At 37.5% G+C, this 18,373-nt stretch overlaps 1 protein-coding gene across 1 annotated transcript in view; it reads right to left on the reverse strand.

Annotated features, from left to right (window-relative positions):
* Window positions 1–18,373, reverse strand: part of NBEA (neurobeachin) — a 649,896-nt gene that overhangs the window by 398,541 nt on the left and 232,982 nt on the right. Inside the window, exon 30 of the mRNA XM_061133617.1 lies at window positions 3,708–4,146. Coding sequence (XP_060989600.1) covers window positions 3,708–4,146 — 439 coding nt within the window. The remainder of the gene's footprint in view (window positions 1–3,707; window positions 4,147–18,373) is intronic.

Raw genomic sequence — 18,373 nt, forward strand, 5'->3', positions numbered from 1 at the left:
AGATTACATTTACCTGCTCATCCTTTAAGTGATATGATCAAAATATTTCTTAACAAAACATTAGAAAACTATAAAAATAGAAATTGAAGTACTCAGTAGTAATTATAAGTTTTTATATTCTTACTCAATTCTAAGCTTAAAGAAATCAATGTAGGAGGATTCCATCATTTCTACAAAAATTTTTTAAAAAATTTATCCTAAACTATCATTCTTATCACTAATATTTTATGCACTGATGTTAAAAAAAAAATAAAAACTATAGGGAAAATGCCTAGACAAAGCCAATACTTGAAGTTTAGTAATATAAAGGCTATCTATATTGCTTTTTAGTCATATAGTATTTACAAAATACTTTTTTTCCTCCAGAGATTTTCTTTTTCAGAGAATGAAACACTGGAAAGCAAGGATACTAAAAGTTTGAGGGGAAAAATACAAAGTACTTCACTTGATCATATCAAACCCAGTAATTCAAACATAAGCAGGTCTTTAAAATCAAAAGGGATGAAGTATACACCATAAGATCACTGTCTGTTAGTCAGAGAAGCAACACAATTACAAGCTTTTGGTGATAACCAAGACTAAAAACAATTTTCTGAAAAATAATGACCGTTAAAATGTATGGAGACAAACATATTGTCCTCTGCCTTTTTGTCTTTTGTCCAAACTAAGGGGGTGTCTCAGGAATCCCTGGGGAATGAAGACTGAGCTAAATCACAGATGTATACACCAAATTCTCAAAAGATTAAAAGCATTTGGATATGCAGGATTAAATTTTAGTTTAAAAGATGTGGTAAAACTTAATGGAACCATTCCCTCAATCTAAAAGTTACAGTTACTAATACATTAAAAAAAAAACACACACACACAGCTCAGCTAGACTATTTTATAAAGTATATATCAATACAGAAATCTATCAGAAGAAATAGAATTGTTGAGGAACTTTGCAACTATACTCTAAGTTCTATTATGGGATTATTAAACTGTTCTTTTAGAAATAAAACCATAAGTATTTCTTTTTGCTTCACAGTAATAGAAGAGTAGGAAAGTTCTTATAATTTCATTATCACACTTCCTCTATACATATGGTGTTCCCTCTACAGAATAGTACTAGTGGATGTCTAGCAGTTTCAGTGCTTTACAGTCATAAATATAAATTTGTTAGAGTCACTCAGTGAAATCAAAGACATATACTTCAGTCTGCACAGATGATGTCTGGAGGAAATGAAAGAAAAAGACTCAGTGCTTTCCATATATGCAGATGAGAATATTTATATGATGTTTCATAATACCACCTGATGGAAGATTTAATACTAAAGGAAAAGGTTTATTTTAGTTAAGCCTAAATGTTTCTAAATTTTGATGTTGCAATTTATCTAATAAAAATGATATTACAAACTTCAAAATACTGAAATTTGTCAACATGCCATCCTAAGTGAAGAGAAACTCCATATGAAACATGTAACTGAATGTATAACTCATATGACATCAGTTGTTTTAGGAAGTTATTCCCAAACTTACAATCTAAAGAAAATATAAAGAATGCTTCGCTAGCATGTTTTCAAAAGAACCAATAAACTATTGGCTAAATAAAGGAAAATCCTAGGTGATTTCCACTGGGATTGTATAATATTACTGTGTATGATTTAGTCACAAAGAAATGAGCAACTGAGTTTATAGCTATTTTTCAACCAAAGATAAAAATGAAAAATACATTATTGGTAGAGTAAGACCCAAGATAATTCTGTGTTTGAAACTAAAAGTATTCAGGATTTTGCATCTAAACCCTGTCTTCTTGGATCCTATTTTCAAGGAACTCAATCTGATGCTAAAAGACATGTCATAACTTGAATTTCAGATTTTAGTGCTTCAGAAATATGTTTATATACTTTATAATGTAATTATAGCTACTTTAAGACAGACAACACTTTAAGGCAAATGGTAGCAATATATCACAAATATAATTGAAAAATGCAGTTGTCCAGAAGCACTTGTGGGGATGATGTCTCTGAAAAGCTGCTCAAAGCTCCAGAGTTTGAAGTTAAATTTTTGATGTTGTCACTCTCAATCTATTGAATAGCTGACAGACAATCAAACCCGTCTGGCTGGCTGGCAGCTCATTTTGCTGGCAGGTGGCAAACAATTAGACACACCAATTTGTGCCTCCTGATGACATTAAAGCATGAAACTAAGTTGTATGCAGGGCCTAGTGATTTGTGTGAAAGCATTTCAAAAATAATACTCTTTGCCGTGGCAACTCATTTCAGACTGCCACCTCCCATTATGGCTTTGAGCGGTGAAGACGACAGACTTGAGTTACGTGCAGTGCAAGGCCGCTTCTGTTCAATCCGTCATCAGCGCCCCCTGAGACCTCAATCCCCTCCTTTCATCAGTATCACCTCATCATTTACATTTGATAGTACTTGAGCTACTGCATATATTAACTACATTGGAGACCCTTCTCCTAAAAAGAATTGGAATACGCTTTGTGCTCCATGATTTCATTTCTACTTATGCAATTTTGAATAATGATTGCACTCCCACTGCATTTTGCACAAATGCTACTAAGAACAAATGGAAAGTTCTATTTTTTGTAAAGCAATATCCTCAAAAGTATAACAAATTTTGAGTGGCTAAGAATACTGGCACACAGGTGACACTTTTGTTAAGTTTTAATGAAAAAAATTGTTCTAACAATAATCCAAATTAGGAAGGAAATATTTTACGTAATCTTTATTGCATTGAATTCTCTTACAAATATCACAATAATTCTCTTTTTCTATTGCTTATATGTTAACAAAATTTAGATACAGAGCTTTAAATGGAACATAAAACTTATGATCCCAAATTAAACTATTATAACAGTTACAGATAGATTTATAAATATATACAGCTAAAAATACTTATGTGCTTATGCTTATATAAATTCATAAACACACATACACATATCTCTTAGGAATGCAAACTAAATATGAAATGGCATAGGGAATATCCAAGGAACTATATGAATAAACCTCATTTCTTTGTAACTAAATCATACACAATAATATTATATAATCCCAGACAATTTTAAAATCCTATTTATCTATAAAAAAGATAATGCACCCTAACTGAAAATGTCTTTATTGCCACACCTCAACCCCTAAACTCAAAAAGTACTGGCTCCAACTTGGACAAAGCAGTTTGTCTATTTTAGAGAAAACAATATGGAATAGAAACTGCATTCTGACTGTATATTTATTTTGACATTACAGTTTAAGAAATATCTGATTTACTTACTTGATATTTTTTCTTTAAAACAAAAAACTATTACTTGTCAATTACCTCACATATATGTATATAGCTATATACATATATGTACATATATTTATATGTATGTATGTACATAATACAAAAACACACATATGTATAAAATGACTTCTCTAATGTATAGTAGTCACTTGACGATAGGTTATAATCAGAATCTGTATTACCCTATTTCCAATTCAATGTGTCATTCCCCATTTCATACTGAAGCCCCTTTTTTGAAACATATAATTAAAATGCCTGATTATGAGATCAATCAGGTTGGCCTATCACTTTGATAGTCTTGTGGTAAGAATCTACAGTAATAAACATGTTTTCAAGATCTGCCTAATATTTTTAAATTAAACAGACACTAATTTTCCTTCTATACACAGAGCACTATGAATAATAAGGTCACTACCTACCTGTCAAAGGAATGAAACTGCATAGGAAGAATAGCTTGTGCTTCTCTCTTCAATGCTGGGTCTGGGTATGGGATAGGCTCAGGGCCACATTCTGCAATTTCGACTGGGGCGGCCACAAGACTTTTCAGTATTTCCTTGACATTGATGCCTTTGGTTTGACTAATGCTAGATATGGATGGTGCAGGCTTCAGTATTTCACTGGGGTTCTCGGTCAGGCTTTCCTGTGACTTTTTCACTTCATTTGACAAAGTGGATAACAGTTCACTCATAGCATCAGGGCCTGTGCTCGTCTCTAATTCTGCCCCATTCAGTATGTTAGCCACTTGCTCCTCTCCAATTCCTGAATCGGTATGAGGAATGGAACTTTCTAGATGAATATCCTCACCAGGGGTTGGTGTTTCTTTTTCCTTTACAGTGTCCGGGAATGCAGCAGGTGTTTCTATAATGAGAGAAATCAGTGTAAACAAAATGCTTCACAAATGAAAACCCACTGTTATTAGTAAAATATACTCACAGAAGAGAAAAGAAAACCTGTAAGAAACAAAAAAATCTGCTAAACGGATGTGCGTAACAACACAACTTGGTTAAAACGTATCACCTATATACACCTGCTATTTTGTTCAGTAAGCATCAACAGAGCCATGTTTCTTTTATAAATTATCTGGCATGTCAAAAGTGATACTTTTATAAACATGGAGAAATAGTTCCTACTATAATTTCTTATTACAGCTTATAAATAATTATGTTAAGCTCCCTTTTATCCTTTCATTGTCAGCTACCAATCATGCAAGATAAATTATACTCCTCTAATATTTTCCTTAAAATATGAAGCCATTTTTATATCTTTTTTGGTATTTCAATAACCAGTAATGAAATAACTAATTGCATTTTTTTAAACTACATGTAATACATAAATCTCTAAACAGTTAGTTGCAAAAAGCATGTCAAATGATTAGTTCAAAAGGATAAATGCTTTAATAATAGAATAGTGAGTCTCGAGAATTTAACCTATATATCTATGCCTTTAAGAACAATCATTTCGGAATATTCATGATGATTCTCTATGAATAAATGTAAATTTCAATATGTGGAAATTGAATCACAAATATATATGTATGAAAACATATATAGTATTACCAATTGAAATAGATAAAAAGAAAAGCATCTTTTAAAATTTTAAATCCCTATCAAATCTCATTATACATAGGCCACTATAATAAAATTATTACCAAATTCTAAATGATGACCTTGAAAAATTTATCTAATCTAATATTGTGGAGGAACTTCCTGGTGGTCTAGTGGCTAAGATTTCACACTCCCAATCCTGGGGACCTGGGAACAATGCTTGGTCAGGGAACTGTATAGATCCCATATGCTGCAAAAAAAAAAAAAAGGATCCTGAGTGCCACAACTAAAGATCCCGCATGACACAAAGAATGAAGAGCCCCGGGGCTGCAGTTAAGACCCAGTGCCATCAAATAACAGCTTCCCAGGTGGCTCAGCGTTAAAAGAATCTGCCTGCCAATGCAGGAGACATGAGTTCAATCCCAGGTTCAGGAAGATCCCAAGGAGGAGGAAATGGCAATCCGCTCCAGTATTCTTGTGTGGAGAACCCGACAGACAGAGGAGGCTGGCAGGCTATATAGTCCACGGGGTCAGAGAGTTGGACACACCTGAGCATGCACACACAGTCAAATAAATATTTTTTTTAAAAGTATCACGGAAATAGTAATAGTATTTAACTTAATAAAGTTATGCTGAAGCAGAAAATAAGATACATATGTAGATTACTTGCAGTTCCTGCATAAAATAGATATTTAGTAAATGGCAGCTGTTTGTATTACTTTAATAAATAACAGTTATTCTTTATAAAACAAGAAGGGCCAACTAAATTATTTTGATGATCTCTTTGAAATTTAAGTTCTATAAAACTAACCTTAGGTGTTTTGCTGCTGTTATTGGCTTAGAATTTTATTGGACAAAGAAATTAAAAATATATATCTCTTACAAGTCCATGATATACTGTAATTTTCCTCATATTTATGAATAGCTTTTAGTTTTCCTTGTTTGTTTAGGCAAGGGCTTTAATACTGCTTTGTAGAATATGATAATAGTATTAAAACACTGGATGAACAACATGAAAGACAGGTTGTTTTTAGTTATTCTCAAGGTTAAAACTTAACTGCATAAAGTATTTTTAAGAAGTCAGAAAATTTCAGTAGAATTTCTGGCAAAGCAGTAGAGAAGGAAAAAGGTAAGAGGTAAACATAACAATTTCACATTTTTAAATAAAACCTTGTGACAGAAGATTAAGACAGTGTAGAAAAACTACATTAGGAATAAGAAGGACAATAAAGAATCAAGATGCTTCTGGAATATCTAGCTGAAGAAAAAAAATAGGGGTACCTCACTAACCAAAAAAGCACGTGAAAAAGAAGCACGTTTGCTCAAGAAGATAATGAATTAAATTTTGAATGAATTGAGTCTACAGAATCTCTAGGACATTTATATACAGAAGTCAAGAAAACTATAGCCATGTATTTGGGGATGATTAAACGAGACGTGGTAACTGAAACTTTGAAAACTGTTGAAATTACTTAGGAATATAGAATGAGAAGGTGGTTAAGCCAGTTATTTCCACGATTAGACATACTATTGATTTTACTAAATTCATGTTTAATCTACAGACTATACATTCATGGAGAGAAAACAGTTATAGTAAAAAAAAAAAAAATCAGGACGAAATTAAATAGCAGTAGTGACATTCCTGACCTGCCTCTTGAGAAACCTGTATGCAGGTCAGGAAGCAACAGTTAGAACCAGATATGGAAAATGAGTATACTACCCAAAGCAATCTATAGATTCAATGCAATCCCTATCAAGCTACCATCAGTATTTTTCAGAGAATTACAACAAATAATTTCACAATTTGTATGGAAATACAAAAAACCATGAATGGCCAAAGCAATCTTGAGAAAGAAGAATGGAACTGGAGGAATCAACCTGCCTGACTTCAGTCTCTACTACAAAGCCACAGTCATCAAGACAGTGTGGTACTGTCACAAAGACAGAAATATAGATCAATGGAACAAAATAGAAAGCCCAGAGATAAATCCACACACCTAAGGACACCTTATCTTTGACAAAGGAGGCAAGAATATACAATGGAGAAAAGACAATCTCTTTAACAAGAGGTGCTGGGAAAACTGGTCAACCACTTGTAAAAGAACGAAACTAGACCACTTTCTAACACCATACACAAAAATAAACTCAAAATGGATTAAAGATCTAAATGTAAGACCAGAAACTATAAAACTCCTAGAGGAGAACATAGGCAAAACCCTCTCCGACATAAATCACAGCTGGATCCTCTATGACCTACCTCCCAGAATATTGGAAATAAAAGCAAAAGTAAACAAATGCGACCTAATTAAAATTAAAAGCTTCTGCACAACAAAGGAAGCTATAAGCAAGGTGAAAAGACAGCCTTCAGAATGGGAGAAAATTATAGCAAACGAAGCAACGGACAAAGAATTGATCTCAAAAATGTACAAACAACACCTGTAGCTCAATTCCAGAAAAATAAAAGACCCAATCAAAAATTGGGCCAAAGAACTAAACAGACATTTCTCCAAAGAAGACATACAGATGGCTAACAAACACATGAAAAGATGCTCAACATCACTCATTATCAGAGAAATGCAAATCAAAACCACAATGAGGTACCATTTCACGCCAGTCAGAATGGCTGCCATCCAAACGTCTACAAGCAATAAATGCTGGAGAGGGTGTGGAGAAAAGGGAACCCTCTTACACTGCTGGTGGGAATGCAAACTAGTACAGCCGCTATGGAGAACAGCGTGGAGATTCCTTAAAAAATGGAAATAGAACTGCCATATGACCCAGCAATCCCACTGCTGGGCATACACACTGAGGAAACCAGAATTGAAAGAGACACATGTACCCCACTGTTCATTGCAGCACTGTTTATAATAGCTAGGACATGGAAGCAACCTGGATGTCCATCAGCAAATGAATGGATAAGATAGCTGTGGTACATATACACAATGGAATACTACTCAGCCATTAAAAAGAATATACATTTGAATCAGTTCTATTGAGGTGGATGAAACTGGAGCCTATTAAACAGAGTGAAGTAAGCCAGAAAGACAAACACCAATACAGTATACTAACGCATATACATGGAATTTAGAAAGATGGTAATGATAACCCTGTATGCGAGACAGCAAAAGAGACACATGTATTGAACAGTCTTTTGGACTCTGTGGGAGAGGCCGAGGGTGGGATGATATGAGAGAATGGCATTGAAAGATATAAATTATCGTATGTGAAATGGATCGCCAGTCCAGGTTCGATGCATGATATAGCATGCTTGGGGCTGGTGCACTGGGATGATCCAGAGGGATGGGGTGGGAGGGGGTTTCAGGACGAGGAACACATGTACACCCGTGGTGGATTTAAGTCACTGTATGGCAAAACCAATACCATGTTGTAAAGTAAAAAAAAAAAGAACTGGACATGGAACAACATACTGGTTCCAAATAGGAAAAGGAGTACGTCAAGGCTGTATATTGTCAACCTGCTTATTTAACTTATACGCAGAGTACATCATGAGAAATGCTGGGCTGGATGAAGCACAAGATGGAATCAAGATTGCCGGGAGAAATATCAATAACCTCAGATATGCAGATGACACCACCGTTATGGCAGAAAGTGAAGAACTAAAGAGCCTCTTGATGAAAGTGAAAGAGGAGAGTGAAAAAGTTGGCTTAAAGCTCAACATTCAGAAAACTAAGATCATGGCATCCAGTCCCATCACTTCATGGCAAACAGATGGGGAAACAGTGGAAACAGTGGCCGACTTTATTTTTCTGGGCTCCCAAATCACTGCAGATGGTGATTGCAGCCATGAAATTAAAAGATGTGTACTCCTTGGAAGGAAGGTTATGACCAACCTAGACAGCACATTAAAAAGCAGAGACATTACTTTGCCAACAAAGGTCCATCTAGTCAAGGCTATGGTTTTTCCAGTGGTCATTTATGGATGTGAGAATTGGACTATAAAGAAAGCTGAGCACTGAAGAATTGATGCTTTTGAACTGTGATGTTGGAGAAGACTCTTGAGAGTCCCTTGGACTGCAAGGAGATCCAACCAGTCCATCCTAAAGGAAATCAGTCCTGAATATTCATTGGAAGGACTGATGTTGAAGCTGAAACTCCAATACTTTGGCCACCAGATGCAAAGAGCTGACTCATTTGAAAAGACCTTGATGGTGAGAAAGATTGAGGGTAGGAGGAGAAGGGGATGACAGAGGATGAGATGGCTGAATGGCATCACCGACTCGATGGACATTGGTTTGGGTGAACTGCGGGAGTTGGTGATGGACAGGGAGGCCTGGCGTGCTGCGGTTCATGGGGTTGCAAAGAGTCGGACACAACTGAGCAACTGAACTGAAGTGACATTCCTATACTAGTAAAACAGAGAATGTAAACACAGAAACAAAACAGAACTCTAACATCAATAAAATATCACAGTGGAATAGCTACTAGCCTGGGCTAAATTTTCTTACAGAGTTCAATGGCCACAAGGCATTCAGTCAAGGATAGCACTTAGTCTAAATTTAGCTCATTTAAAGATTTGGTCTACAGGTTTGGCTTTACCCTAACATGTCTCAGAACCTTATGATGTGTTTCACATTAAGAGTTAGACAAAAAAGTAAACTTTTCAACTCAGGCTAAAATATAAGCACTAAATTAGCATATAAAATATCTAAGAACATAAAATCTTTGATTTGAGTTCATAAAGTACCATATAAAAAGCTTTCTTTCTACCATCTATAGAGTTTTTTTTCTGTTCAACAGACTCTCTCACTAGACAATTAAAATTAATAACTCAGTAGCTTGATATAAAGAACTTCAAGGTAAATCTTGACTTCTTGATTATAAAACAATTAAAAGTTTATTAAATTTGAATATTAAAATATTTTCAGATGACTCATCAAAATATTACTGCTGTCCAGTCATTCAGTGATGGCCAACTCTTTGCTACCCCATAGAATGCAGCACGGCAGCCCTCAGTGTCCATCACCAACTCCCGGAGTTTACCCAGACTCATGTCCATCGAGTCAGTGATGCCATCCAACCATCTCATCCTCTGTCGTCCCCTTCTCCTCTTGCCTTCAATCTTTCCCAGCATCAGGGTCTTTTCAAATGAGTCAGTTCTTCATATGAGGTGGCCAAAGTATTGGAGTTTCAGCTTCAACATCAGTCGTTCCAGTGAATATTCAGGACTGATTTCCTTTAGGATTGACTGGTTTGATTTCTTTGCAGTCCAAGGGACTCTCAAGTCTTCTCCAAAACCACAGGTCAAAAGCATCAATTCTTTGGCACTCAGCTTTCTTTATAGTCCAACTCTCACAACTGTACATGACTACTGGAAAAACCAGAGCCTTGACTAGATGGATTTTTGTTGGCAAAGTAATGTCTCTGCTTTTTAATGTGCTGTCTAAGTTGGTCAAAGCTTTTCTTCCAAGGAGCGAGCAGTCTTTTAATTTCATGGCTGCAGTCACAATATGCAGTGATTTTGGAGCCCAAGAAAAGAAAGTCTCTCACTGTTTCCATTGTTTCCCCACCTATTTGCCATGAAGAAATGGGACTGGATTCCATGACCTTAGTTTTTTGAATGTTGAATTTTAAGCCAGGTTTTTCACTCTCCTCTTTCATGTTCATCAAGAGTCTCTTTAGTTCCTTTTCACTTTCTGCCATAAGGGTGGTGTCATCTGCATATCTTACGTTATTAGCATCCCTCCCAGCAATCTTGATTCTACCTTGTGCTTCATCCAGCCCAGCATCTGGCACGATGTACTCTGCATATAAATTAAATAGGCAGGGTGACAGTATACAGCCTTGATGAACTCCTTTCCCAATTTGGAACCAGTCCATTTTTCCATGTCCAGATCTAACTGTTGCTTCTTGACCTGCACACAAATATCTCAGGAGGCAGGTAAGGTGGTCTTGCATTCTCATCTCTTTAAGAACTGTCTATAGTTTATTGTGATCCTACAGTCAAAGGCTTTAGCAATGTCAATGAAGCAGAAGTAGATGTTTCTCTGAAATTCTCTTGCTTTTTCCATTATCTAACAGATGCTGGGGGATATCCGGTTCCTCTGCCTTTTCTAAATCCAGCTTGAACATCTGGAAGTTCTCAGGTCATGTACTGTTGAAGCCTAGTTTGGAGAATTTTGAGCATTACTTTGCCAGCATGTGAAATGAGTGCAATTGCGCAGTATTTGAACATTTTTAGCACTGCCCTTCTTTGGGATGGGAGTGAAAATTGACATTTTCCAGTCCTGTGGCCACCGCTGAGTTTTCCAAATTTGCTGGTATATTGAGTACAGCACTTTTACAGCATCATATTTCAGGATTTGATATAGCTCAAGTGGAGTTCCATCACCTGTGCTAGTGTTGTTCGTAGTTATGCTTCCTATGGCCCACTTGACTTTACATTCCAGGATGTCTGGCTCTAGGTGAGTGATCTCACCATCTTGGTTATCTGAGCCACTAAGACTTTTTGTACAGTTCTTCTGTGTATTCTTGCCACCTCTTCTTAATATCTTCTGCTTCCGTTAGGGCTATACCATATCAAAATATTTACACAGTGATAAAAATCTTAATTTTATTTTTACTGTAAATGATAAAAGAATTATTTCAAAAAGATGCAGTAATTTAGATATTTCATAAGAATTCTATTCAAATACATAAGTTTTAGAAAGCATACTTCGTGATGTTATTCATGTAGAAATGAAAATAAACACCAGTGAAAATTTTATAATAATAACTGCAAATAGAAAACAGGTCAGGCATGCATGCTAAGTCACTTCAATCGTGTCTAACTCTTTGCGACCTCATGGACTGAAGCCAGCCAGGCCCTTCTGTCCATGGGATTCTGCAGTGGGCTGCATTCCCTTCTCAGGGATCTTCCTGATTCAGGGAATGAACCCGAGTTTCTGTACTCTCCTGCATTAACAGGCTGGTTCTTTATCACTAGCGCCACCCACAGGTCAGTATTCCGAAAACCTTCCTTAATTTCCCATTATTCATTAACCTTTTACAGAACATGCTCTCAGAAGATAGCATAAACTTCAGCTTAAAATCCACGTTTCCAAAATGATTCTTTCCACACTAAGGTACTTTGAGAATTCAACCCAAGTGATTTCAATAGAAGCAATGCATGAGAAGCACACAAAGTATAAATGATTGCACCTGTGCAAGTTTTATTAATGACAGGAGACTTGTAATTTTTCAGTAGTTCTCAACAGTTTCTATAGCAATAGGTCACGTAAGTACACAAAGGAGAAACATTCCCAGCCTAAGTGATCTTAACTTGGTCAGAAACAAGCAGTTGTGTGCCAGATGCTTCATTTTCTTACTGTTTTTCATTGATTTTCACTGAACCTAATGAGTGCATCTAATGCATTTTGGAAAATATGGGGTTAAATTCAGCAAATGACATACTTTCTACATGGTGACCTCATTTGTCATATTCCTTCATCCAAAAAAATTTCTTGTTTTACAGTGATTTATGAAGTGTTTCAATATTTCTTACCTATTCAATTACTCAAGTTGCTATTTTCCAAACAACTTTAAAAGGAATAACAAGAACATTCAGCTTCTTGCTAGTATAGCACTAAAAATTACATTAAGATTATTTGATTTTCAAATAGCAATATGAAGTAAACTATTCACATTACAGTAATTTAAAATAAACTAAAAATCTGTATGTAACTAACTTGGATCTTTTAGTCTATTAAATGCAAATTAGGTAAACTGCTTCCATTGTATAATTGTAAGGGATTTGATCTAGGTCATACATGAATGGTCCACTGATTTTCCCTACTTTCTTCAATTTAAGTCTGAATTTGGCAATAAGGAGTTCATGATCTGAGCCACAGTCAGCTCCTGGTCTTGTTTTTGCCGACTGTATAGACCTTCTACTCCATCTTTGGCTCCAAAGAATATAATCAATCTGATTTCGGTATTGACCACCCGGTGACGTCCATGTGTAGTCTTCTCTTGTGTTGTTGGATGAGGGTGTTTGCTATGACCAGTGCATTCTCTTGGGAAAACTCTGTTAGCCTTTGCCCTACTTCATTTTGTACTCCAAGGCCAAATATACCTGTCACTCCAGGTATCTGACTCCCTACCTTTGCATTCCAGTCCCCTATAATGAAAAGGACATCTTTTGGGGGTGTTAGTTCTATAAGGTCTTGTAGGTCTTCATAGAACTGTTCAACTTCAGCTTCTTTCAACATGACTGGTTGGGGCTTAGATTTGGACTACTGTGATACTGAATGGTTTGCCTTGGAAACAAACAGAGACCATTCCGTTGTTTTTGAGCTTGTACCCAAGAACTGCATGTTGGACTCTTTTGTTCACTGTGAGGGCCACTCCATTTCTTCTAAGGGATTCTTGCCCACAGTAGTAGATAAAATGGTCACCTGAGTTAAATTTGCCTATCCCAGTCTATTTTAGTTCACTGATTCCTAAAACATTGATGATTACTCTTGCCATCTCCTGTTTGACGATTTCTAATTTGCCTTGGTTCATGGACATAACATTCCGGGTTCCTATGCAATATTGCTCTTTACAGCATCGGACTTTACTTCCATCACCAGTCACATCCACAACTGGGCGTTGTTTCTGTTTTGTCTCTGTCTTTTCTTTCTTTCCGGAGTTATTTCTCCACTCTCCAGTAGCATATTGGGCACCTACCGACCTGGAGAGCTCATCTTTCAGTGTCATATCTTTTTGCCATTTCATATGGTTCATGGGGTTCTCAAGACAAGAATACTGAAGTGGTTTGTCATTCCCTTCTTCAGTGGGACCCGTTTTGTTAGAACTCTCCTCCATGATGCATCTGTTTTGAGTGGCTCTACAGGGCATGGCTCATAATTTCATCGATCTAGACAAGGCTGTGGTCCATGTGAACAGTTTGATTAGTTGTCTGTGATTGTGGTTTTCAATCTGTCTGTCCTCTGAGGGATAAGGATAAGACGCTTAAGGAAGTTTCCTGATGGGAGAGACTGACTGTGGGGGAAACTGGGTCTTGTTCTGATGGGCGGAGCCATGCTCAGTGAATCTTTAATCCAATTTTCTGTTGATGGGCCGGACTATATTCTGTCCCTGTTGTCTGACCTGAGACCAAACTATGGTGGAGGTAATGAAGATAATGGCAACCTCCTTGATAAGGTCCCAAGCACACACTGCTGCACTCTACCCCTGACCCCGAAGCAGGCCACCGCTGACCCACACTTCCACAAGGGACTGCTGGACACTCACAGGCAAGTCTGGGTCAGTCTCTTGTGGGGTCACTGCTCCTAAAACAAATCCCTTACAATTATACAGTAGAAGTGACAAATAGATTCAAGGGATTAGATCTGATAGACAAAGTACCTGAAGAACTATGGACAGAGGTTCATGACACTGTAGAGGACTACATGAACACTGTAGTGTTCATGACATTGTGATCAAGACCATCCCCAAGGAAAAAAAAATGCAAAAAAGCAAAATGATTGTCTGAGAAGGCCTTACAAACCAGCTGAGCAAATAAGAGACTCTAAATGCAAAGGGGAAAAGGAAAGATATAGCCATTTGAATGCAGAGCTCCAAAGAATAGCAAGAGACATAAGAAAGACTTCCTCAGTGATCAATGCCAAGAAATAGAGGGAAAAAAATAGAATGAGAAGACTAGAGATCTCTTCAAGAAAATTAGAGCCACCAAGGGAACATTTCATGCAAAGATGGACACAATAAAGGACAGAAACGGTATGGACCTAACAGAAGCAGAAGATATTAAGAAGAGGTGGCAAGAATACACAGAAGAACTGGACAAAAAGGATCTTCATGATCCAGATAATCATAATGGTGTGATCACTCACCTAGAGCCAGACATCCTGGAATGTGAAGTCAAGTGGGCCTAAGGAAGCATAACTACGAACAACACTAGCGCAGGTGATGAAACTCCAGTTTAGCTGTATCAAATCCTTAAAGATGATGCTGTGAGTGTGCTGCCCTCAATATGCCAGCAAATTTGGAAAAATCAGCAGGGGCCACAGAACTGAAAAAGGTCAGTTTTCATTCCATTTACAAAGAAAGGCAATGCCAAAGAATGTTCAAACTACCGAACAATTGCATTCATCTCACATGCTAGCAAAGTAATGCTCAAAATTCTCCAAGCCAGGCTCCAACAATATATGAACTGTGAACTTCCAGATGTTCAAGCTGGATTTAGAAAAGGCAGAGGAACCTGAGATCAAATTGCCAACATCCGTTGGATCATTGAAAAGCAAGAGAGTTCCAGAAAAACATCTACTTCTGGTTTTTTGACTATGCCAAAGCCTTTGAGTGTGTGGATCACAAGAAACTATGGAAAATTTTTCAAGAGATGGGAATACCTGACCACCTTACCTGCCTCCTGAGAAATCTGTATGCAGGTCAAGAAGTTAGACCTGGATATGGAACAAAAGACTGGTTCAAAATCGGGAAAGGAGTATGTCAAAGCTGTATATTGTCACCCTGCTCATTTAACTTATATGCAGAGTACATCATGAGAAATTCCGGCCTGATAAAGCACAAGCTGGAATCAAGATGGCAGGGAGAAATATCAATAACCTCAGATATGCAGATGACACCACCCTTAGGGCAGAAAGTGAAGAAGAACTAAAGAGCCTCTTGATGAAAGTGAAAGAGGAGTGTGAAAAAGTTGCTTAAAACTCAACATTCTGAAAACTACTATCATGACATCTGGTCCCATCAATTCTTGGAAAATAGATGGGAACCAATGGCAACAGCAAGAGATTTTTTTGGGGGGGGCCTCAAAAATCACTGCAGATGGTGACTGCAGCCATGAAATTAGAAGACACTTGTTCCTTGGAAGAAAAGCCATGACAAATCTGAACAGCATATTAAAAAGCAGAGACATTACTCTGTCAACAAAGGTCTGACTAGTCAAAGCTATGGTTTTTCCAGTCGTCATGTATGGATGTGGAGTTTGACTATAAAGAAGGCTGAGCACCAAAGAACTGATGCTTTTGAACTATGGTGTTGGAGAAGACTCCTAAGAGTCCCTTGGACTGCAAGGAGATCCAACCAGCCAATCCTAAAGGAAATCAGTCCTGAATATTCATTGGAAGGACTGATGCTGAAACTCCAATACTTTGGCCACCTGATGCAAAGAACTAACTCACTGGAAAAGACCCTGATGCTGGGAAAGACTGAAGGCAGGAGAAGGGGACAAGGATGAGATGGTCGGATGGCAACACCGACTCAATGGACATGAGTATGAGCAAACTCTGGGAGCTGTTGATGGACAGGTAAGTCTGGCAATCAACATTTCATGGGGTGGCAAAGAGTGGGACATGACTGAGCTGAACTGAACTGAGGTAAACTGCATAAAAATTAACCAGAATGCCAAAGAGAAAAGAAAATACAGAGCCCAACCACTCCACCAGTTATTCTCTTTTGATCTTCAGTTTCCCTAGCTTTGGCCCCTTTATATGGAGATCAGTATATTCCAAACAGCCAGGTGTTATCTTTGAGAACATCACATACCCTAATGTACCACATCCAATCTGTTACCATATCCTGTCAAATTTTACTTCCAAAATATGTCTCTAATTTACCTTCCTGTTTAATCTCTACTGCCACCACCCTAATTTTAAGCCACAGCATTTCTTACCTAGAAAGCAACAGCCTCCAACTCGTTTTGTCAGTTTCCCTTCATGCTCCTCTAATCTATTCCCTCACTATACTAAGAATACTTTGTAAAATTGTATGATACTTGTAGTAGGCAGAACAACGCTCCCTCCCTTCCAACGATACCCACATCCTACTCTTCACAACCTGTGAATGTACCTTACATTCAATGTAAGGGCTTCAAATAGACCATCCTGGATTACCCAGGTGGACTCAGTCAAACCCCAAAGCAAAAAGTCTTTCCTAGTTGTGCTCAGAGGAAGATGTGACTCCAGAACAGTCTGAAAGATGCCCTGTTATTGGTTTCAAAGATGGAGGGAGAAGGAAGAAGGCCATAAACCAAAGGATATGAGTAGCCTTGGGAAGCTGGAAAAGACAAAGAAAAAAATTAATCTCCTTGAGAGCCTCAGAAAGGAATGCAGTCGTGAGGACGTCGTGATTTTAGTCCAGTTAGAAGTCCATGTTAGCCTTCTTATCTACAGTAATGTTAAATAATAAATTTGTGTTATTTCAGGTCAGTAAGTCTGTGGTAATTTGTTACGGCAGCAATACAGCACTAGTGCAACACTCTGCTTAGTTTAAAAACCACAATCTTAGTGTAGTTTGCAAGCCCTACATGTTTTAGTTCCTGCCTATCTATCAAAATTCATGGAATGCTTCTCCTCCCCTTCTTTCTTGTGTTCCATTCACATATGTTCCCAAAATATGCCAAGGAATTTCTCAGAAAATGCAGCCACATATTCATCCTTTGTTTCAAAGCTTAATATTGCTTCCATGAGGCTTTTTTCAAACCTTAAATTCAATCAGTTCAGTTGCTCAGTCGTGTTCGACTCTGTGACCCTATGGACTGCAGTATGCCAGGCTTCCCTGTCCATCACCAACCCCCAGAGCTCACTCAAACTCGTGTCTATCAAGTCAGTGACGCCATCCAACCATCTCATCCTCTGTTGTCCTCTTCTCCTGCCTTCAATCTTTCCCAGCATCAGGTCTTTTCCAATGAATCAGTTTTTCATATCAGGTGGCCAGAGGATTGGAGCTTCAGCTTCAGCATCAGTCCTTCCAATGAATATTCAGGATTGATTTCCTTTAGGATGGACTGGTTGCATCTCCTTGCAGTCCAAGGGACTCTCAAGAGTCTTCTCCAACACCACAGTTCAAAAGCATCAATTCTTTAGCGCTCAGCTTTCTTTATGGTCCAACTCTCACATCCATACATGACTACTGGAAAAACCATAGCTTGACTAGATGGACCCTTGTTAGCAAAGTAATGTCTCTACATTTTAATATGCTATCTAGGTTGGTCATAGCTTTTCTTCCAAGTAGCAAGCATCTTTTAATTTCATGGCTGCAGTCACTGTCTGCAGTAATTTTGTAATCAAAATACAGGTAGCCTCTAAAGCCTAGGAAATAGAAGGAAACAGATTTTCCCTTAAAACATTCCAAAGGAAAACAATCCTGAAAACACCTTGGTTTTAGTTCAGTAAGACCCAATTATTAATGAGGTTATTAATGATTCTCCTGGCAATCTTGATTCCAGCTTGTGCTTCATCCAGCCCAGCATGTCTTATGATGTATACTCTGCATATAACAACCTTGATGTACTCTTCCCGATTTGGAACCAGTCTGTTATTCCATGTTCAGTTCTAACTGCTGCTTCTTGACCTGCATACAGATTTCTCAGGAGGCAGGTAAAGTGGCTTGGTATTCCCATTTCTTGAAGAATTTTCCACAGTTTGTTGTAATCTACACAAAGGCTAAAGTCAAAGGCTTTAGCATAGTCGATGAAGCAGAAGTACCCATTTCTCTGGAACTCTCTTGCTTTTTCTATGATCCAATGGATGTTGGCAATTTGATCTCTGATTCCTCCACCTTTTCGAAATCCAGCTTGAACA

This window comes from Dama dama, chromosome 30, assembly GCF_033118175.1.
Source record: "Dama dama isolate Ldn47 chromosome 30, ASM3311817v1, whole genome shotgun sequence".
Taxonomy (NCBI): Eukaryota; Metazoa; Chordata; class Mammalia; order Artiodactyla; family Cervidae; genus Dama; species Dama dama.